Below are 24,310 nucleotides of genomic sequence, written 5' to 3'. Positions count from 1 at the left end.
TTCCATAAAACAATAGGAGGCAGACATGATAGATCTACCTCTTCTGACTGGTTTTTTCTTTCCTTCTTTTCAAATACAGCCTGTTTGTTTTTCATCCAGGTTCTTCAATACCCAACTCACAAAGGTCTGAATTGGCTGGCCAAGGCCATTTTCTCCCATCAAATTATCCACAACTTGTTATAAATGAGTATGATGGACAAATATGTGAATCTGATTGTCACATCCATCCTTGTTTTATACTCATAGTCAGCATAAACTCATTACTCAAATAAAATATAAATAGATTTGAGATAGTGGAAGCGATATGAGGAGACGAGAATTTTGGGACAGTTAGGTGTGCAACTAAGAATTGCTCTAAGGATTATATTGTGCTCCGGATCAAGCGAAACCAAGATTTTTTTTACGTGGGAGTCTGAACTTATGTAAATAAATAAATAACTAGATATAGTTCTTTTATGTGTATGCACGCGTTCATGTAGAATAACAGCAGACGAGCCTTAAACTTAATTCCATACTAAATCATAAGTCATTACTTTATACGAAAGTTAAGCATCAAAAATTTGATTTTTAACATTTTTGGGTTTAGCCCTTGGGGTGGCCGAAATCTACCCCCAAGTGCCGGTTGGGGGTAGCCGAAGCCACCCCAATGGCCCTAGGGGGCAGTCGCCAAAACTAAAAATTTCAAAAATCAAATTTTTATGAATTTGGCTCTTGAAGGTGGTTGGGCCATGGGGGCCACCCCCAACCGGCCCTTGGGGGTGGCTTTCCATGTCTCAAGTGGGGTGGCCAGCGACTCCATATATCTTTATTATTTTGTTTTATATTTTATTTTTAAAATTTAAATAATATTTTATTATTTTTTAACTAGTGGGACATGGCAACTTTTAGCCCCCGGATAAGATTCGATGGCTAAGATTTAAAAAAAAAAAAAAAAAAAAAAAAAAAAAAAATTGATGTGCAACCCTATCCGAAAAAAAGTCCTAGTAGATTATCAATCGAATCCAAGGAACTAATAAATTATCAATCAAATCCAGTAATAAAAACAACCTGTTTGTTTTTCTTATAGTCAACTTGATAAGGCCCGAACCTGTAGCAATGCCTTTTTTCTTTTTCTTTTTTTTTTTTTTTTTAAGAGAAATGTTAAGGGTTAATATATATTTGACTCATTTCATCTTATAAATCAATCATTAAATTTGTGGACTTATGTAAACTCTACATAAATCAATGATAGACCCCACAAATCTAATGGTTGATCTATTAAATTTGTAAGAGTATGTATATAAGCAAAATATAGATAATTTATTGACCCTTAACATTTCTCTATTTTATATGAGAAATGTTACGCAATCTAAATTTTATTCTCAAAAATTGGTTTCCAAATGATGTGTCACCATCCATCAGTTGGTGACACACTTTCCAAAATAATAAATTTCATAAGATGACGACACATCATTTGGAAACTAACTTTTGAGAGGAAAAGTTGAGATGTGTGGCACTCTTCATTTTATATAACCTGGAACTTCTTTAAAGCATGACCTTTTGGGTTCACCTTTATAGAGTAAGCATGTTTAGGATTGTGTTTGAGAAATAGAGTTTCTAAGTCAAAAAGCGTTTTTTGGCAAAAGTTTTATTTTTAAGCTTTTGCCAAAAGTGGATTTTGGCCTTTTTTTTTTTAGACTTTTTGGACCCTTAAAAGGGCTTTTAATTTTTTTTACCAAACATATATTTTTTTCTTCAAAAAGATTTTTTTAAGTATTATACGCACTTTTAAACCCCTCAAACACACACCCAAACATGCCTTAAATCCCCGAACACCGGCAACCGCTCCTAAAGCACTAGAACGCAGAAATGATATGCATGCACCATGGTTATAAATGAGTATGATGAGTACATCCTGGATTGTCAACATAAAATTAAATTACTGAAATATGGTACCTTGTTTGGGGTGTAGCAGGTTGTCCTTAAGAAATAGTGAGCAATTATTCAAGTTTGACAAAAGTGAATTATTGGAGCACCGAGAGTCCGAGACCGACATTGGATTAATACGTTAAAATCATGCTTCGTGGAGCAGACTATCTCTGCAAGTTGATTTTTGTTTCATATACATGTTTTTCAGCATTACAAACTCGAATATTACAACATTTTCATTGCTTTCACATTCACATTCACATAAACACTAGTCTACATTTTTGCTTCATATTCATCTTGATTTCTAAGTCAATGTCACTTTTAAAAGCTATAAAAAAAACAAATAATAATAATAATAAAATAAAAGAGTGGTAAAAGTCTGTCAACTAGTAGTAGTAGTAGTAGTATATATATATATATAATCTTAAAAAAAAAATTGACAAGTTGTGAGAAAAAAAAAAAAAATTAAGGCCCCAATTATGAGACACGGTCATTTAAAAAGAAAACACACGCATATAAACATAATTATAGTGCATAATCTCTCCCAAAAAATTATTCAATGCCCAATAGGCATCTCTCCCGATATGACTATTGGTTTTATGTGTGCGAGAGAGTTTTAGACTCGCCCGCACGCACAAGCATAAATCTAAAAATCTAATAAACTCTCTCAATGGCTCTCTCTATCTCTCTCTCAAATTACTAAAATCAAATATTAAAATCAAAATCATAATACCATCATCAAGACTTCAATGACGGTCATGGCAGTTAAGAAGTAGGAGGCCTATGACCGCCACTACGAGCTCACCCGCTTAACCACCGACCAACCCTCGCCTCTCCCTCAATCTCTTGCAATCTAGACTCACTTACACAAGGTAAAACTTTACACAACACTTCTTTTTATTAACTAATGACCACATGGCTAAAGTGTAATATTAATCATATGTATATAAGCTCTCGAGTATCAAAATACTAATGATAGATTATTTAGTGAAATGAATTATATTTTTAATCCACTTCACTCTCATAACAATGATATTATGATAGGATATATATATATATAGAGAGAGAGAGAGTGAGAGAGAGAGAAGCTCTTTTCTCCTAGTCTTTTATCACTTTTGTAATTATACCCTTAAATTTTTAAAAATGTCAATTTAAGGTTACCATTTTCAGAAGTTTGCAATATCAACCCACTCGTCCAAATTCAGCGTTAAATCCAAACAGAAAACTTTTAATTTTCAAAACATCTCTAGCCAAATTTAAGATATTTTTGTAATTTTAGAAACATCTTAAGATTTTGAGAATTTTACTCATGTTGATTGATCTAACACTAAATTTTTGACCAGAGAATTCACATTACAAATTTTTGAAAAATGATTACCTTAAATTGATATTTTTTAAGTTTAAAAGTATAATCGTAAAAGTGATAATAATAATAATAATAATAATAATAATGTCACAAGTGAAAATTTTCCTAAAATAAAATAAATTTGTAACCTAAAATCACTCTCACGTGACTCTTAATTGCTCTAAGAAGACAAAGTTTAGAAAAGACCAAAAAAAAAAAAAAAAAAAAAAAGCCACCTTCTCAACTGTCAAAATAAATTTACATTTAAAGCATCTCTTACTAAGTTTTAGGAGTCAAAGGTTGGTATTTGTCCTTCTCCTTGATATTTTCTCGTATTTTTTAAAATATGAAATTTTCATGGGTTAAAATATGAGTCATTTATTACAACGGTCTAAATAAATATATGTGTTCAATATGTCAAACTCTCTTATTTTTTTTCTTTTTTTTTTTTGAAAATAATATGTCAAACTCATTTGTCTCTATAATACACAAATATCTATATTTATTTAGACCGTTAGATATAATAGATAGCTCATATTTTAAAATTTGATAATTTCATTGTTAAAAAAAAAAAATTAAAAAAAAATTGAGGGGATTTGAATCCCTCTCGCCGTACCTTGGCTCCATTACCGACCATCGTTCATGTCTGCACCACTTTATTATATTGTATATTCTCATTGACTTTGATACCACTTGTTAAGAAAATTGATTGACACTAGTTTATCAGTGAGACCATCATATAGCGTGTTAAAATACCACCCAACCCAAAAGATTAAGTCAATAGGTGTAGTCCTAACTCTATTGTATTGATCACTTACAACTATGACATCTTTCTAATGTGCGACTCAAATCTTTTTTACATTAACACATGTATATTCAATAAAAAAAAAACCTGTTATAAACAGTTTTCCACAATTATTGAGATTGGAGTTTCACGTTGAAGAAATTTTTTGGCGTGTAGAATCTTTTATGTGTTTTAGTGTTTCAGCCATTGAAAATGTGAAAAATGCTTGGCGCAAGTTATGTAAAACCAAAGCCCTTAACTTGCTTTCCTTAATTAAAGCGATGTGATAGATTGTATTGCACTACTAAGCAAAACCCAAATTCAACAATTACTGGATACTTATTTTGACCAACTTATGATTTGGATTCTTTTGATTAAAATTAGGACACTGACAATTTTTAACACGATTCGCAAACTCAATTTTAACCTAATAAAAAGTTAAAGAGTTAGGGTTGATGAGTCTGACCCGTTTAATTAAATGAATCGGATTAGAGTTGAACTATAGAGTTCTGTATGCATGCCTCTATACGACCCGAACCCGACAATAAACCTAACACAAACTCAATATAAAATTAGAAGACTCAAGTTGAAGAATTTGATCTACAGTCTTATACGCATGCCTTGACACGATCTAAACCCGACACACGAACACAAATTGACACCCTTAGTTAAAACTATAGCCCATCGACTTCCACGAGACACCAAAAAACATTGTGCTAATAAAACAACAAATTATCCAATAATTTGAATTGATTACAAAGGAAAAGTTCTTCAACCTGAAAGCTGCATTATTTGTTTAACTTCGGTCAACAATTACTTATATTTTCCCTCCCTAATTAGTGTGTAAATATGATGAATATCCCTTTTAACTCTTTTTTTTTTTTTTTCTTTGTAGGTGGAACATTATGACGTAGACAAATGCCGAAAATGATGTGGTTTTGAAGAGTGCCAATATCTAGTATTTTCGTCCTAAATGTGAAACAAAATACTGGTTAAGGGGTTTGGATCGTTGACCAACTCTACTGATTATCTAATATTAGTTTTTTTTTTTTTTCGTAAGTAATTCGAAAATGTTTAATTGTTCATTCAAACCTCTAAATTAACGATGAAGTCAATGGAAGAAAGCTCCCAAAATAAATAAAATAAAATAAAAAAGACAAAATAAATTGAAGAACTCCCCCTGTCCCCTCATTTTCTGTGGATTGGGAAGAATGCCATTGATTGTCTTCTTCACTCTTGACTATTGCTCTGTTGCTTTCAAGTTTCAACGCACTAGTAGTCCATAAATGGGCTGTAACGTAGGTCTTGTAATTTTTTTTATTTTGGGGAAAATACACTTTACTCTTTGAACTATCCACTCATTTGCATTTGCATTTTTAATTCAAATGTTTTAAAAGTAACATTTTATCCCCCTCAAACTTCCAAATTGTTGTAATTTGACCATTCTAACTTCTTTTTTTTTTACAAAATGCCCCTATCCCAATTCGACTTTGGCCACCTCCAGGCCCAACTAGGGTGACCGGCCACTCTTTAATTTTTTTTTTTAAGTAATTTATTTTATTTTTTATTTTTTAACTTGGGATTGGGGCATTTAAAAAAAAAAAAAGTCAGAATAGTCGAATTGCAACAATTTAAAAGTTTGGGAGATAAAGTATCACATTTTAAATATTGAGGTTAAAAGTGTAAATGAGTGAATAATTCAGGCAAGTAAAATGTAATTTCTCCTTTGATTTATTGGAATTGATATTTTATTTTATTTTATTTTTTTATTTATAGGAATTGATACTATCATTCTCAAACTTTAATCAAGTCCAGCCGTACAGTACGGCCCACCAAACCCAAAGTTTGCTATTATCATTAAAATGACCAATTTCTGAGTGGGATGAGCGAAGAGGGTATGAAACATCAAACAGCCACATGTAACAGTGGTTCCATTTAGAATTTATATCCTTACAAGTTTCAAATTTCAAATGTCTGTCACTATTTTACGAAAATGAGTGTCACATAAATTATTATATAACTGTTTGAATTTTAGTAGTTGATATGATAAATAATATGTGAGTTGTTACATCAATTTAAAAATATATTAAAGTATTATGTAGACTATCACGTCATAATCCACAATTCAAATTTTAGCTACTGACATAGTAAATGCCACGTGAAGTATTAAGTCGGTTTATAAAGAGTTTTTGTTAAGAGAGCCCCTTCTATCGGGATAGGCTATAAATCCCTTATTTTACAGCATCAAATTAGAAGTTGCCACGTCGAATAAGTATATAAATTACAATAGACTCAGAAACACCAAATCCTTAAATAAATTTTACCGTGGTTTGTCTTTGTCTTACCCGTTCAATGCCCTAAACCCCCCACTCAACATAAACCACCGGAGCATCCGAACGCCGCCGTCGAAATCAGCCAAAGGGCACCGCAGAAATCATCTGCAGCTTTTAGAGATTAGTGTTTCTCACAACATTTTTGAAGATAAACACATCTTACCTACCATATTTTTCCTTTTCTTTCCCACATTACTTCACCACCATTCGCTAGGAGCCCCACTAGCAAACGTCAATATCAAACAAACAGACACCGACATCTAAAAATTTATTAAGCAGAAATAGCGCTTTCAATTAAACCAGCTCTTGAGAATTTGAGAAAAAAATTGCAAAAAACATAGTTCTGAATTTATCTCACCTGGACAAACCAAAACGACAACAAATCTCAACCCTTCAGTGGCTTTGAGCAATGGCCGGCGGCGAGAAAATAGTGGCGCCGTTCGGTGAAGTACACAGCGTTTAGGTCAAAGATCCGGTGATTTTATCATCATTCTATTTTATGTTTTTAGTTGATATGTCAATATTTTATTGGAGACCATAAAAGATGGGTTTTACCCCCACATCCTGATGGAAGGTTTTCTCTTTTATTAATAAAAACTGTATTGACTTCTAATAGCACCCTTTCTTCTCTTTCTTGCATTACGCTTCTCTATTGATAATTAGTAAGATATAAACTATGGAATTTATGGTCAGTCAACAGTAAGAGTGCACTAACAGATTGTTCGTAACAATAATAATGTCCAACTTGTAGTGGAACAACAGCTATCAGGGCAGATTTGTTTGTTTTTTTTTTTTTTTTTGACATGTCCTCACAAGAAAGAGAGAGGGGAATTCGAACTAGTGAACTCCACTTCATCAAGTGTAATTCCAGCCGATTAAACTACCTCTTAGAGACAGCTGTCAAGGCAGATGTAGTGACAAAAATGAAAAATTCAGTTACAATACCATCATTTTTCCTGAATTTGTCTTATTTATTTATTTATTTTCTGAATTTTGTCTTTTTTTTTAATTTTATTTTATTTTTTTATCACGAGTCTTTTTGCCATTTTTGCACAGAAAAAAACTGGAGGAATTTGGAATGAGAGAACTTTTTCAATTTATGTCAATAGCAATTAGCTCATACATTCTATTCAAGGGGTAAGAAAATTAACCCTTGGCATATACTACAAATAATAATAATAAATAAGCTGACATCATGGCTTGTGCTCCAGCCAATTTTGACAAAATTGATGGTTCAATGATGGCGTATGTATGACATAACCAAAAAAAAATCATTGCATTATTATTATAGGGCCTATACATGATTGGAACATATTGCTTAGAACACGCTGAACTTCTCCAGAGCTATGCTCACTCTGCACAAGATCCACCAACAAAGGAAAGAATTGTGAAACGTACCTCCTAAAAGAATCCCTTTCCAAGCCACTCAATCCCCATAATGCTGAGACTAGTAAAGAAGTCCTGGCAACCAATTCTTCCTTTTTGGCCGAACCCAATGAAATAATGCAGTGTAGCATTGGACGACCTGATGAGTTCACCTGGGCAGATTGAGAACCAGTACAGTCTAGATATATCTGCAATATCTGTTTACATATTGCCACAAGTTCTGCTTCAATGTTCATTTCCTCGGACACAGATGGATTATCCGCAAGTAATCTTTTTAGGAAGTCGAGGTAATTCTGGAAAGACTCATTTTCAAAATGAACCAGGGGTGGTTCAGAAAGCTCCAGGATAGAGCACAATATTGGCAGCTTCCTCTGCAGGATTCTCTCAGAGTTCAGTTCGTGGGCATGCGATGAAATAAAAGAAAATATTTCGCGAAGGATCACAATGTTGTCTGCTGATAAGGATTCTAGGTGTGTTTTACAAAGATCAGTCACAACCTGAAATGAGGAAAGATAAAAGATGTTAAACTTTGTCACAAATTCAACTTCATAGAACCCCCCACCCCCCGCGAATATTATCAATGAAAAAGTTTCAGGAAATTGGAGGAAATTTCTGTATATATATATATATATATATATATATATATATATATATATATCTGTCCTCTCATACTATGACAGGGTGTCAACCCATATAGATCAATAGGTCTCATTCATTTTTTCATTTTTTACGACAAAATTACCTATTCAATAGATCAAGAATGCATACGAAAGGAAATAGCATGAAGGTTCAAAATTCCCAAAACTCAACCCGAAAAATATTGTTGAAACTATTATGTTACACAATCTGAACTCGGTATCCTAATTTCCCCTGTATTTTTAGATCATGACAACCACACTTAGACGTGTATGCATCCAAATATGTGTGTGTGAGCACTTCTATGCAGACATATATGCAAGTATCTATGTATAGAAATGGGGGGAGAAACCTGTACAACGAGTAGCTGCATAGCTATATGACTCCTCAATCTTGAAACTGCATATTGCGCAGTTTGCAGATTATCATCCTCAAGATCATCATTTGTCAAGATATGATCAGAAGATGTTTCCAAGTCAGTATAAGATTGAGCATCGCCAGGCACCTCGATTTTGTCCATCGATCTCAAGACCTTCATAAAGGCAGGCACCGATGATGTGGCCGCTTCCTTCAAAGCAAGAAAAATATCTCTCCATTCATCTTGGGAAAGCCTGCTGCCCAAATCACTGGCCAAACGCATCAAAGAAGCAACCCCAGTGCTAGCAGTACCTTGAACAGGACTTCTTATAAATCCTGTTAGTATTGATACCACAGCTGGTAGGTGAGACCTGACTATATCGAAAAAACTGACAAAAAGATCCACTAAACACTGTGCTGCCACTACAGAAGTTTCAGAGTCCCATGTACTTCCTTCATAATGTGGAGGTCTTGAAGCCGGTGAACACTCGTCATCTTCTATTTGCATATCTCCCTTGTCAGATGCACAAGTAAATATGGGGAAAACAACAGAATCAAAGACACCAGTCCAAAATGGGAGTGAAAAGAGATGACCATGATCTTTCAGAATGTTAAACAGCACTTCCAAAGAACTCTTTCTAATAGCTGATCTGGGATCGGATGTTAGTTTGGACAACCCTGAAACGACAAAAGATATGAATTACAAAAACCCAGTCACTCCTCACCACCAAAAATAAAAGTGCATCAGTCTTTATCCAATATAAGACAGAATGTGTAGGAAAGTGATGCTAGTAAAGAAGTTTCCTCATTGCCATTCAATCTGGCAATGAAGTTACTACACAGCCTCTTTTGCTCACTAACGAGAGTAAGGTAGGACTATTGAGGTAATTAAGGAGGTGAGAACAAAAGAGGCCTTACTCAAATAATAGCAAACATCAATTTAAGCTAATTTTACCAAGTAAATAGAGCTCACATATTGGTTATCAGCACAAAATATAAAAGGCAAATGGAGCCCAAAGATATTGCAGGAGATGTGAAAGTCAGCACCCAAATCGGACTTGGTTTGATAATTGTAACTATAGAACTTAAGTCATTTTCACTTGAGGCTTAAAATGAGATAACTGGATAATCTACATACATAGATATGGAAATGCAAACATTGACACGTGCATGCGTAAAAATAAATTATACATCAGGTTCATTTCAATAACAGCTGGTTCTGCTATCCACCATGACTGATGTGCAGCGGTTGTAGCATTTGTGGATAATCTAGCTCTGAAAGCAAGTTACCTGTTAGCAAAGGGACCCAAAAGGATGCATGATCATCTTTATCAGTAGAAGTTTGCATATCTGAAGCATCCTCGGCTACAACAGAATTGGGCAAACATTCTACTTTACTCTTCTCATTGCAAACAAGTCCTCCATCAGCAAGCTTCACAGCACAGAAGCGAAGAAATGCAATGGCATTGAGGCTAACGTCACTATTAAATCTGCTATTTGTGAATGTTATGAGGCACCTGACACAATCTGTAAAAGTCATCGTCTCCGTCTCAGTTATGTAAGGGAAGTATTCTCGCACTATTTTTTCCATGGTCTCAAAGGCCAACAAGACTACATTCTTCCGTTCATCAGCTGCAGCAGCTGTAAAAACCTGAGAAACGAACAGCACGGCATCAGAAGAAAGGCATTTGAAGGCAGAATTGTCCAATTCTCAAGCATTTTTACTAGTTGATACAAATGTCCCTTTTCCCCTTTACAACGAAAGGGTATATATGGACGTAACAACCTATTTCAATGTGATAGTGATATTCAATGAGTCAACATGTCGCATGGCAAAGTCCAGTCATCCTCTCCACAACATGCAACATACAAGATGATTTCACAAGGATTAATAGATGAAAATTCTGGTGTCTAACCAGAATTTCAATGAATCTCAATGTAAAGCGGGGTCAACACATCTACTATATCAGAAATCAATAATCAAATTCTAGCATACCATAAAAACACTTTTCCACCCAGATTTCACATTACTGACACGGCTGAGGACCATTTGTGAGATGCACCGGACTATTAATTCCCTAATTTCTGTAGAGCCGCTTTTCTGCATAACAATTACAAATGGTCGAAGAAATTCATTCTGGAAGTTGTAATTTGCCAGTTCCTCACGTTCTAAAAATTTCATAGCAAGCTGCCTCAAAGAATCCATGACAAATATTGCAACTGAGAGATTTTCTGACAGTCCAACTGAAACGAAGAAATCAGAGAGAACATTCCATATGCGAGACCACACTAATCTAATGCGGTTCATGTTGTAATGCCTGCAAAAGAAACAATTATTTGATCATCCATTCCACTTTCATTTCTGTTCAAAGCATGACTCATCATTAGGACATTCTCAACATCAATGGATGAAAAAGGGGGAAGACCCGCGGGGGGGGGAGCAACTGGGACTTTGGGACAAGTGAGGAATTTCAAAAATACACTAACCAGAAACCAAAAGACAAGAAGCCTCCCCTGGAACTCGTACACAGTCTATCTACATTTATTGATTTAAATTACTACGTTTAATGCATAAAAATTACATTTCATTGATTTAAATTATTAAGCTTGATATATAAAAAATTACATTTGAAATAACGATTGTTATTATTAAATATTTATGCCGCATCAGAACTTCTATGAAAAGTGATAAATTTGCAATACAATTCTTAAAGAAAAGGGAAGAATCTTACGCTATCTCGACTAGTTTTGTGAGACTGAATACACGAGGGTCTGTTGGAGACTGCAACTCTGACATGGAAACTTTGCATAAGGCCTTAACAAAAGCTACTATTGCTTCACTGTTCAGCCTTTGGCTATGAGCAAATACATGGTTCAACTCAAAATTCCCAATCTGGTCCAGCAAATTCAAGTTTGAAATGAAGTGATTAATCTGCTCTGGAGTTACCAGTCCTGAAGTATTTGGTCCAACAGTGGTGCTGTCATATGAGCCCCCACGAACCACAGCCACCACAGCTGGATTCTGTAAAGTTCCTTTCCGCTTCAAATTTGGAAAACCCATAGGTTTTGGCGACTTTTCCTCTGTTTCAGCATTAGATGCAGTCAAATAGGATGCATCAGGCGGGGCACCCTCCCCCAACAGTTGCAGATGCTCAATTCGGGAAAGGCATGTTAATATGTGTTCCCACGCTTCCTGAAGATAATTACCATCTTCAATGGCAATTGATATTATTGCCTGTCCAAAACAAATATGTTGGTAAAAGAGACAAAAAAGCATTGTGTGATCCTAATCCAATAGTTACTTCTAAATTTTTATGAATGTAAGAATAATAACTCAGTAATCTCACTTCCACATTTTTTTACTTATCCAAAAAAATCTCACTTCTACATTTTTTTTAATCCAATTGGAATGATCCTAATCCAATAGTTCACTCTGTTGACCTTATATATGGCTAAGAGATCAAATCAGATCCACATTTACATGCAAACATTCTAACGCCTTCTTAATCTACTCCTGCAGTGGAGTTTCTTTAAAATAGAGAAAGATTTTCCACAATAATTGCAGAGTTACCTTCACAGCATCAACATTTTTTTGCTTCATATCTGAAGCACAATGGAGATTAGTAAACTTGGCCATAGATGTCACAAAAGCATCTCTCTGGGTCTGCAGGCCCATTACTGCAGTAACATGCACAGCATGTCGAAAGCCCTGTAAGCATTGACAAGTAGCAAGCCTGTCATCACTTTGGTCAAGCGTCACACTGAATGCAGCCAGCATAGGACCCCAGCAAACCTCCGCCATAAACCTCAATATTGCTACATCAGTGACAGCATGATAAACAGACCTGCAACACCAAAGCATAATGAGTTCCTAATCACAACAGGGATCAAAAGAAAGGACAATACAAGGCTCAAAAGATCAGGAGACACATAAATGACCCACATTCATTAGATAAAAAGACCTCAGCTTTTAACATGATATATCGCAATCTTCGGTAGGTACAGAAAAAGAAGAAATAGCCCAACTGTCCAGTTCAAACATGTCATAAAATACCTAAGCAGAATGATTATATGCCCTAAACCACTGCAGCTCATCCCATTTTTCTGAGCCCCATCAATCCTTTGGTCATAGACTCATAGCATGACCTTCCTTTTAAGCGAATAAAAATTTCCACAAATACAATCCAAAAGCAGTCAAATTATTAACTGTATTGCATCTTAGCTTACTCTGATTTTCCAGATTTTGCCTTAAACTGCTCCTGGATGTGCCTTATAAGAAGCCCATTTGCGCCCAATGCTTTTTCTTCAGCCTGCTTCCCGGTGACTAGATTGAGTATACCATCCAAGCCCAATAATCTATTAAAGCTGGTAGCCTGTTTGCTCTGTGGTGCAGAGGACTCATCACTCATCTTAATTTCATTTTTAACAATTTGATCGTAAAGGGAACCGAGATACTCTTCAGCCAAATCCTTGCCATCGTCGATTCCTCGGTTGTTTCGAATAAAATCAGCCTTCGTCATCTGCTCAGCCAATCAATGTCAAATGGGAATCAGATGAGAATCAAAATTAGTTCTGCATTCATAATTAATCAATAAACATAATTTGAATCATTTGCTTAAATTAAAAAATTAGGCACAAGAAAAACTTAAAAATTTATTTTGTATACATATGTCCATTTTCTTTTAAGTACTTTGACCCACTATACTTATCAAAAAAAAAAACCTTTGACCCATTATTTCCAGAAAGATAACAAATGATATCTTGAGAGATCTTTTACAGTGCGTTAACATAAGCCACCTTTTTGAATTCAATATAAAGTTAGAAGCAAACAAATATTCATCCCAAAATTGACCTACATAGATCAATAGCAAAGGCTAAAATTTGGAAGGTTTGGAATAAGGCAAATTTAGTAAAAAGGTCCTGCAAGCATACCTTATCTTTAACCATGTTATTATGGGCATCTGTGTTTAGCATTATCACCGAGTAAGCAAGAACATACGCAGTATCTGCACTAGTAAACGAGCTTGGATTGCATTTACAATAGCGCTCAGCAAATTTCTCCATGATGCGGTCAATCTTCTGTGCTTCTCCAGGTAACCTGAAGCCCCGTAGGAAAAACCTTATTGCTTCGCCGAAATGCATTCCCTTGAAATTAAATGAATCTACATAAGCATGCATGACCTTGAGAGAAAATTCTTCCCTTTCGCCCAAATAGTCACCAATCACGGTTTCATTTAGGCCAGAAGTATTCTTCAGGAAAGAAGCCACGGTTTCTGGAGAACCAGCAATTTTTTTGGTGCTTATCAGAAACTCAATTCCCTTGGAAGGTTTCCGATTGAAAAGAGTGATACCTTTCTGCATTTAACCCAGTAAAGTTGTCACTAAAGGATGAACCAGGATAATTCCTGGTAAAAGAAAATATAGCATAAATAGAAGTAATAGGGGGAAAATTGATAGCACAGAAACCAATAAAGTGAAAGGACAAATTACAAATGGAACTAGTAGGACAGCTGTTAGTAAACAGGAGCATACTCTAGGGGTAAATTAAAATGAAGAGACCATTATAACATAATCATAGAATTAATATGTTGCCTCTCCAAGTAAAACAATACTCAACCTGGAGTTCAATTTTATAGGCTCGACGTTGCTCGAGGTTAGCAGCATCTGAAAATTCAGAATTTACTTCCGGATGTAGTTCATAGTCAGAAACAGTTCCATCTTCCCCATTTAGAGTCAAATGATTCTCTGAAGTATCAGTTTCAGAGCTCTTTGGCAGATATGAATCTCCTAGTCTGAGCTGCTGGTCCATCCAGGCTCCCATTGACTTAATGATGCTAACCAAGCACTTTACTGATTCATGCCGGAAAGTCATATCCTGTGCTTGAGACAAAGTTGTGGTTGAACCAGAAGGTGGTCCTAGAGCAGTTTTCAGAAGGCCATTGACAACCCTGAAAACATCTGATGGAATTATAAGGGTTTTAATACATTTTACTATAACACAACGCAAAAAAGTTAACAATGAGAAAGGTCAAAATTATAGATTTCTGCACAACTAATGAGTTATATCCTATAGATATAAGGAGAATAAATAGTCCCAAAATAGAGAAAACGGTATTTCTTCTCCATATGAACATTGAAAAACCATTAGATGGTCCAACGTATAAATGTAACCATATGTTTGAACTTCACATCAGAATGAAAAATCAGGCCCAATTTAGATTCAAATAGAGCTCCTGTGGCTTTGGAAGGGTTTCCGGAGGAATGATCCATATTTGCCCCACCAGTGAGTTCGGTTGGGGAATCCCTCACATCTTAAGAAGGTACTATTGTTGGAAATCTGATAGGTTGCTTATAAGCTTGATTAAGAATTCACTACAGAAACTCCAATTAGTAATTTCAAATGCAACATCCTCCAGTAACATGAAGTGTGAGAGGAGGATTTCTTAGGTTTTAGATCAAAATAGGATCTGTCTGCAATAGCCTGGCAGCCAAGAACCACAGATTGCAAGGCAATATTCCTCCCTTTCATACAATGAACTAAGCTTTAAACATACCATAATTAACACTTGACAGATCTTTTATTTCTTTGACCACGAAACTACTTTGCTTTTAACTCTCATAACCACGAGCGCCCCCACCCCACTAATGCTATGAGAAACTCATGATCCGAATTGCAATCTCACATTCAAACTACTAAACAAAGCAAAATAACTAAAGAATCTAAAAGTTTTTTGCTCACACCCAATATGCTTCTTGAGCTTCCAAGTTTTTTGTTAGTTAAGAGGCTCCAATAGCAGCCTTTAAGCAAAACTCCCAACAGGTTCCCTTCATTCTACATCAATTTTTCACTTTCAAGCAAGATTTTAAAATTATATGTGACTGAATGGAGGATTCAATGCAGCACCCAAAACACACTTCCCTAACCACCACACCTCTGTCGAGTCGTGCTTTGTGGAGGCAAAAAATATGTTTTGAGTTTCTCACTTTGAATTAAGGGGGAAGTCAAAAATCTAAATAGTTATCTGCCCATAAACAAAGAAAGTCACAAGGCAGTACCAGTAAAACTGACCCCTCTAAAAGGTAGAAGTTTGAAGTAATGTCTTTTTATCATGTGATGTCTAATCCACCTGGGTCCCCATTTCCTTGGAAGAGTATTTGTGGAGTAAAGGCTACTTCACGAGTGGCGTTCTTTGTGCGGACAGCGACACCAGAGAAGAATTTGACATTGGATAGCCTTAGGAAGAGAAACGTCATAGTGGTAGATTGGTGTTGTATGTGCAAGAGATGTGGGAAGTTAGTATATCTTCTTCTTCATTGTGAAGTGGGAAGAGATTTATGGGCTTCGATTTTCCAACTTTTGGTGTAGAATAGGTCATGCGTAGAAGGGTTATAGAGTTGTTGACATGTTGGATAAGGCAGTTGGGTAGCCGTAATAGCTTACAAGTTTATGGTGTATATGGAAAGAGCAAAATGCAATGTGCTTTGAAGATCGCAAGGCTTCAGTGGTAGAGCTAAGAATATTATGTTCAAGTCCCTTTACACATGGATAGCAGCATATAATAGTCCACATTTTTCTAGTTTTCTAAATTTTCGGACTTTTGTTCTTCTTTTTCACTAATAGGGGGTTTCTCTTATATACTTTATCTGTACTAGGGCTGCGCCCTGCACGTCTAATCAAATTGATTTACTTATAAAAATAAGAATAAAAAGTATTAAAGACTTCCTTCAAGAGAGTCAAAATAGCAGCCATGATAATGAAGGCAGGATGTTTACATAACACTCCCTACACAAACTAAAAATATTTGTATTTCAAAATTATAAAAAATAGACTACTGAGAATCTCCCAAAGTGCCTGATCTAAGGGCAGTAGTGACACCAAATGTAGAGATGTAATAGAGATGTGTAATACCTTTCAAAAATGTTTGGAGCATCCACATCACAGTCATAGTTGACAAATATGTCTATCATAATCTGTGGATCTTTAGAGATCTCCTCCAACAAGTTAAGGACAGTCATTTTCTGCAAGAAACTCGGCTGGAGCACATTCTCAAGCACACGAAGGACAAGCATGGGAAAAAAGATACCAATTTCTGCTTTCAATCCTGATCTAAATTTTGATAACAAGCTCATAAAAATAGAGCACTGAAGCTGGAAAATAGCCATAGCTGATAAGGCACTGTTCTTTAACAATGATAAACAAAGATACTGCTTGATTGCGTTAAGGAACCTGCACCAAGTAAAAGAAAATATTGGATTCTTCACAAATTGTTTATCATAACAGGACAGAAGAACATTCTAAATACCACATCATTAAGAAAACCTTAAGTTTCAAAACAAAATCTCAGAAAGATTGTAACATAAACTGCAACAGAAGTAGAGATAAAATTATATTGCCAGAAAAAGGAAAGGTACATACTATAAATCATAAATGAATCACATAATTGAACGCAGTGAAGGTCTGATTATTTTACTGAAAACATATGGTATCTGATGCGAAGATTCATATCTTATGCGTCATATTATATAGCGAAACATAAAAATAAAGCTGATAGCTTCCTCATGGCTAATCATTATACTTAATAGCTATTCCGCTGTTTATTCAAAGCCTTCCTTGATAAAAATATCTAAAACGTCTTATCATTAATTAATTTCAGATGATCCTGATTCTAAGAAAAGATGGCCCTATATAGTATATTCTGAGGAAGAGTTTTTTTTTTTTTTTTTTTTTTTATGAATATAGAGGAAGAGTGAAATGACAATGAGGGTGGTAGATTTATCATCATCATGTTAGAATGGACAGTATCACAACAAAATCTTCTTCCGGGGAGCCAGTTGGAATCATATTCATAAAATTGAATCAAAACAGAAAATGAAATGAATAAACATGAAATGGGTCAAGCCCAGAACTTCGATAGAGAGCACACAAAGACAAGGGCTTGCCTCTCATTGGTGCGCCAGAGTGGACCCCCATTCTCCATGACAACGTTGAGCAGCTCCAAAGACAACACTTTGCCCCTCAAGAGGATTTGATCATCAGATTGGTCCTGTGACGAAAACTTCATGGACAATTTACATAGATTCTTGAAAAGCAAAAACCCATCCTCCCTAATCTTACTGGTAGCACCTAATTCACCCTTCTCGTCCCCATTCTTTGAAGCCTGCACCTGAACCTGAGCATTCCCATTTGGCTCAGACAATGGGTTGTTGGGCAATTGCTTGTTTTGCCCAGCAACCCCATCTGCTTCCCCACTAGCATCCATGACCTCGTTGATGAAATTCTGACAAAATTGAATGGAACTACCTTCGTTCAAATTCTTATCCGTGAATTCCAACAAGTCCGCGACGGAGACCCTCAGAATGTGAACACCCAGATTCACGGAGTCCTGCTCGACCCGTGAGAACACAATCACCATCATCTGAGCAAGAACCGACTTGGCACAGATCTGATTGGTACCATTCAACCCACCCAGATACACATTGTAGCAGGTCCTCACGATATGCACCAAGCAATCCCCGCGGATCAACACGCCCGGAGATCGAACTGCGGAGAGCAGAGCACGGAGCACCCCCAGCTCGATCGCGTCGTCTCCGAGACCCGCCGACTTGCACACAGCTTCGATCATCCTGTAAACAATTGATGCGCTCTTATCGTCGGCGTGGCTGGGATCGGGGCGGTCGATCTCGGCGCGGACGAGGTTGAAGGAGAAGAGTTTGAAGGCGCAATCGAGGGCGGGCTCGACGACCTTGACGTAGGCAGAGTCGAGGGCGAGAATGAGGGGCTGGAGGACGGACTGGGCATCGTCATCGGATAGGCCGGAGAGAGGGGATGCGGGGTCTGGATTGGGGGAGTCGGAGAGGGATTCGAGCTTGTCTAGCGTGGATTTGCAGGCGGAGACGAGGCCGGAATGCTTCCTCCACGCTGCGTTTTTGATGATCTTGTCGAGGGACGGCCCAAGCACTCGCCCGCAGCGTGATGGGCCGCCTAGGGTTTGCGAAGCTGACATTTCTTCTTCTTCGTCGTCGTCGTCGTCTTCTTCTTCTTCTTCTTCTTCGTCTTCGTCTTGTAGATTTCAATTACATTTTGTGTCTCTGTTCATTTCCTTCATCCATCCATTTTGATTGCCATTTTTCTCCCTATGTAATCGCTCATGGTCTGATCTCAGGTGTATTTGGCACGTGACCAAAAACGGTCCCCTGGAATTGGATGCCAACCGACTTGCCAACAACTTCAAATAGCCATAGTAAACTGCTGGCGGTGGTATCTTAATGTTGTGATGACCCCTCTTCAACTAATAAAAATGACATAGATCCCCTAAAAAAAAAAACTAACAAAAATGACAACACCACCACCTATAATATAAAAATATCCTTTAAAGTATTAGCGGTTCTACGATCATAAATTTTGAAAGAGTAAACTTCATTTTAGATCTCTGAACTATTGCGTATTTTGAAAAGACTCTCAAAATTCAGAAACTCTCAATTTACACCCCTAAACTTTTTCAATTTCAATTAATTTACCCCCTTCGTTAGTCTTAGCCGTTAACTTATAACGAAATACATAAAAAGACTAAATTATCCTTTTTCTATTTTAATAACTTTATTTTTTAAAATTTTTAATTTGAAATTAATGGTAAATTTAGAATTTTATAAAAAAAATATATATATATATATATATATATATATATATATAAAAAAAAAAATTAGGGGTATAAACGTTATTTTATCACTTTTAACGTTTAAAATCTGACAGAGTGAGGTCAATTGATTGAAATTCAAATTTTATGGGTATAAATTTAGAGTATTTGAATTTTGAGAGGATCTTCTCAAAACATACAGTAGCTCAAGGGTCTACAATAAAGTTTAAAAATTAGGTTAAATACCTAATACCCCTGGGGTTTATGAACTTTATTTTTACCCCCTGGGTTTCATTTTTATCACAGGACCCCCCTGGAGTTTTGATAAAGGACCAACTTAGTCCATCCGTTAGTTGACCGTTAAGATTGACACGTGGACCAATCAGATGTTGACACGTGGCACCTATTTAATTTTAAAAAAAAAATTTAAAAAAAAATGTATTTAAAAAAAAAATGAGGAAAAAAATTGGGGGTGGCTGGAGCCCAAGGGGGTGGTTGAAGCCACCCGCAGTACCCACTGGGGGTGGCTCCTCGACCACCCCCAAATGGCCAAGGAGCCACCCCCAATTTTTTTCTTTTTCTTTTTTCTTTTTTTTTTTAAAAAAAATATTTTTTTTTTAATTTTTTTAAAAAATAAATAAATAGATGCCACATGTTAACATCTGATTGGTCCACGTGTCAGTCTTAACGGTCAACTAACGGATGGACTAAGTTGGTCCTTTATCAAAACTCCAATGGGGTCCTGTGACAAAAATAAAACCCCAAAGGGGTAAAAATAAAGTTCCTAAACCTCAGGGGGTATTAGGCATTTAACCCTTAAAAATTTTGTAATGTCCATATCTCATGTTTGAACCCCTTTTAATTTCACCAATTTTTTTTTTTTTTTTTTTGTTAAAATGCCCCTTTTTTGAAAGAAAAAAAAAATACAATTTGTAAATTTAAAAATAAATAATGCATTGGACTAACCCACTGCTTTGCCATCAGTCTGGATGGTCACTAAAATTTTCAGATTTTTTTTTTCCCCCTTTAAAGTATTTTGAGCATTTTAACTTAAAAAAAAAAAAAAAGGGGGACTTAAACATGAGATACCAACATTACAATTTTTTAAACTTTGAAGTTATAATTGCGAAACTACTTATAATTTGAGGTGGAAGTAAAATTTCCCATTTTTTTTCTAACTTTTGTTTTGAATTAATTACTTTTAGCCCCTTCAACTATCATGCATTTATTCTAGTCCCTCTCCGGTGAGACCCTGGAGGAGGGAGGCTAGTCCCTCTCCCCTTCCCCCTTTTTTTTGTTCTTTCTTTCATTTTCTTTGTTATAGTTTGATTTTGGAACCACAGCGTCCAAATTCAGCAATAGCAACAGCCGTCCCTTCCACCTTGTCTTTTGGCTTCTCCTCGCTAGGGGGTGGGCTCACACAACCTGCAAACCCGCCCCGATCCGCCTGGTTTTAGTGTTTTTTTTTTTTTTTTTTTTTGCGGAAACAAGTTGGATTGCTTCCAACCCATATGGAGACGGGTGGGTTGCGGGTATAAAAATTTTGGTTCAGCGGATACCCACTCTGCCCCGCCTTGCTTGAGTAAAAAAAAAAAAAACCTAACCCTAAAAATTTCTTCCACCTCTCTCTCTCTAGATTTGCCACTGCTTCTCTCTCTCTCGTCTCCATCCCGAATTGAAGCTCTCCTCTAAAAGTGAAGAAACCCTTGGGCGTTTTCGTCTCTCTCTCTCTGATTTGCTCTCTCTGTCTCTCTCTTTGTCTCTCGTTTGCGGATCTCTCTCTCTGTCTCTCGTTTCGAAACTGCAAGAGAGCAAACGGTTTCCCATGAACTCGCTTCCACAGCCACGGCTCTAGGTTTTTCTCTCTCACTCTCAACTTCTTTCATTCTCTCTCACAAAACCATCCAAACCCGCATAACCCATCCCGCTCTGCCCTGCCCTGCAACACCCGAGATCCTGAGATATAGTTCATTGTAGCTGGGTTTCTGGTAGTTTTTTTCAAACTTGCATTATGCGGGTTGGGTTGTAGAAATGGTTGATATCCGACCCACCAAGGTCTGTGCCCACCCCTACTCCTCACACTTGGGTTTTGTCAATATATTGTTGAAAAACTTAGATAAGCTCATTGTGTTGCCGATCTACTCTTTTGCTGTTGGCCCAAGCTCATACACGCCGCTACACGCTTCTCCCTGGTGCCACTGTGCCCTATAGACACCAGACTTTTTCTCTCTTCTTTTTGGCACGTGCCGAATGTGGTTCGTGCAAACCAGAGTGTGGATCATGTGGATCTCATGCGCTTTGCGTGTGAGCCTCACGCACTGGGTTTCCTCCCATTTTCTTGCTGGATCTTGCCCTTGATGCTGGTTTTCTTTGTTTTGTTCTTGTTTTGTTGTGTTATCCTAGTCTTTGAGCTGAGGAGAGATAGTTTCAGTGTAAGGACTTTGTCTCATGACCGAATCAATAAAGCTTACTTCTTTATGGATAAGACCTACCCATATATTTAGATCTAATCTGCTCAGAGCAAATCTGCCACTTAAATGAAGTGTACATATGAGTTAGATCAGAGAAAGTAGATACATTTTTTATTGTTAGATTTTTAGTATATCTACAATGTTGTACTTTTCATAGCTTTTAGCTATGTTTATCTGTAAAAGCTTTACGCTCTATTATGGAATGAAGATGAAAGAATTTCCTTAAAAAAAAACTATCATGCATTTACACTTTGCCTCCACAAACTACCACTTGTCATCAAAAACCCTTATGTTAACCAAAATCGTTAAAATGAACTGAATATTGATCATGTGCCATATACATGATGTTATATATGTGAAATGGCGAAAGTAGCCCGAATTTAAAAACTGAATTTACTTAAATGCTATCAAAGTTTATTTTTTATTTTAACACCAAAACATACTTAGGGCGGCTGAGCCACCCTCCCTAAATACATTTGGGGAAACATGCTTAGAGTGGCATTTTTAAATTTTTTTTTTTTTTTTTATTTGAGGGATTTTTGTAAATTCACAGAAAAAAAGAACACATGCAGGTCACATGTGTTTTTTTTTTTTTTTTTATCAGATTTAACCGTCCTAGCTAAGAGTACTATTTGCAGCCTTACCAAAACTAATTTTTTGTTATTTTGGTGAGGTAATTTGGTAAAAATGCCTAAAAAGTCTCGTTTTCAGCCTCACTACTTTGATGAAAAAAAAAAATAGTGAGTGAACAATACTCACTATTAATAGTTTTTTTCACTATTATTTTTTATTCACTCACCAATTGAATAAAAAAATGATTTCTCTCTCCCATTTTTCTTTTCTATTTTGCTCTCATCCTTTAATGGATAAAGAAAGAATAAACAAATCTTCGAAAAAAAAATGTTTAAATAGAAATATAGAATAGTGAAAGTAGATTGTTAAAATAATAAGACGGTTGGAAAGCTCTAAAAAAGTGAGTAGTTAAAATAGATAAAAGTGTACTTTTGGTTATTTTGGTGAGTAAAATTTGGTAAGACTGCTAATAATGCTCTTAAAGGAGGGTTTTTGCCCGAAATTGGTAGTTGACGGAGATTGAGTGTGGCGGGTGTTAGTTTATGGGGCAATATGTAAATGGGTGATAGTTGAAGGGGGCGAAAAGAAATTAACTCTTATTTGTTTATTTCTTACCAAAATTTGTAATCCTTTTTACCTTTTCTTAATATAAATTAACCCTTATGTTCATCAAATCCCAAAATCTAGGATAATCCAAATATGAGAGAAATGATAAAAATCATTCTTTCAACCATCTTCATATAGTAAATTAATGAATTCGCCATTAAATTTATGCGGGTCTCACATAAATCCACAAATTCAATGGTTGATTAATTAATTTTTTTTTTTTTAAAAAAAAAAAATGATTGAGAGAATGATGTATAACATGCCTCGAAATGATAATCTAACATTTAAATCAATATATAAAGTTAGAAGGAAACAAATAATCATCCCAAAATTGACCTAAAATTTGGAAGATATGGCATAATATGACAAATTAGTAAAAGGTGGTGCAAGCATACCCTGTCTATGATATAATGGGCATGAGCATCTGGGTTGCATTTATAATAGTGCTTTGCAAACTTCTCCATGATGCACCTAATCTTATGTGCATCTCTGGGTAACTTGAAGCCCCCTAGGAGAACACTTACTGCTTCACCAAAATTCATTTCTTTGAAATTAAGTAGTGGTTCTATTAAATTTGTGGATTCATGTAGACCCTACATAAATTTAATAATAGATTAATCTATTTAGTATGGAGATGGTTAAAATATAGTTGAAAAAAAATGAATTCTAACATTTTTCTTTTCAAATTCGTCAATGAAACTGTATGACTCACATGGTAGATTTGAAAAAAAAAATATGAATGATGTTGGATGAGAGTTGGATTGGAGAAAAAAAGAAGAAGCATTTTCAAAGTTTAATAGGATTAGGATTATATAACCTTATAACATTAAGAGTCTAATAATTTTCATACATGACATGTCATGCGGGCCATTAAATTCTTACGAGTCTCAATGCATTTTAAATATATGCGAGTTTAATATATTAAACTGGAAGAAAATTAGTCCTTACATGGAATCCTTTAAAAAAATCTTAAAAGAATCACTTATGTAGATTTTACAAGTAATGATATAAGGAAGATTATAATCTTTTCGAATGTGATGTGGCTTTTAAAATCACAATTGAATTTAAGATTATCATTATTGAATTTCGATTTATTGATAATTTTAAAAGTCACATCACATTTAAAAGAACTCTAGTCCTTTTTATATCACTATTCGAATTCTACATATTCGTCGTTGATTTTTAAAAAAAGTTGGATGGTAGAAGGCTGTAATGACATTCATTATATGAACATTCTAACTTTTTTAATAAGGAAAAAAAAAATAAGTTTTTTTATA

The 24,310-nt window shown here is 35.6% G+C and overlaps 1 protein-coding gene across 1 annotated transcript; it reads right to left on the bottom strand.

The window, feature by feature from the left end:
- Nucleotides 1–7,440: 7,440 nt before the first annotated feature.
- LOC132176637 (SEC7-like guanine nucleotide exchange family protein) lies at nt 7,441–18,988 on the bottom strand. The gene is made up of 11 exons (XM_059588904.2): nt 17,690–18,988; nt 16,659–16,976; nt 14,367–14,697; nt 13,682–14,104; nt 12,977–13,269; nt 12,321–12,594; nt 11,482–11,984; nt 10,746–11,067; nt 10,040–10,400; nt 8,745–9,427; nt 7,441–8,253 (listed from the first exon to the last, which is right to left on the bottom strand). Exons 1-11 carry the CDS (start codon nt 18,751–18,753, stop codon nt 7,642–7,644), a joined length of 5,184 nt encoding a protein of 1,727 aa, XP_059444887.2. The 5' UTR covers nt 18,754–18,988; the 3' UTR covers nt 7,441–7,641.
- Between the last annotated feature and the right edge of the window lie 5,322 nt (nt 18,989–24,310).

This window comes from Corylus avellana, chromosome 2 (genome assembly GCF_965113065.1).
Source record: "Corylus avellana chromosome 2, dhCorAvel1.hap1.2, whole genome shotgun sequence".
NCBI classification, from domain to species: Eukaryota; Viridiplantae; Streptophyta; class Magnoliopsida; order Fagales; family Betulaceae; genus Corylus; species Corylus avellana.
Note: the sequence above shows the minus strand (reverse complement) of the source record. Positions and strands in the feature narration are given on the sequence as shown.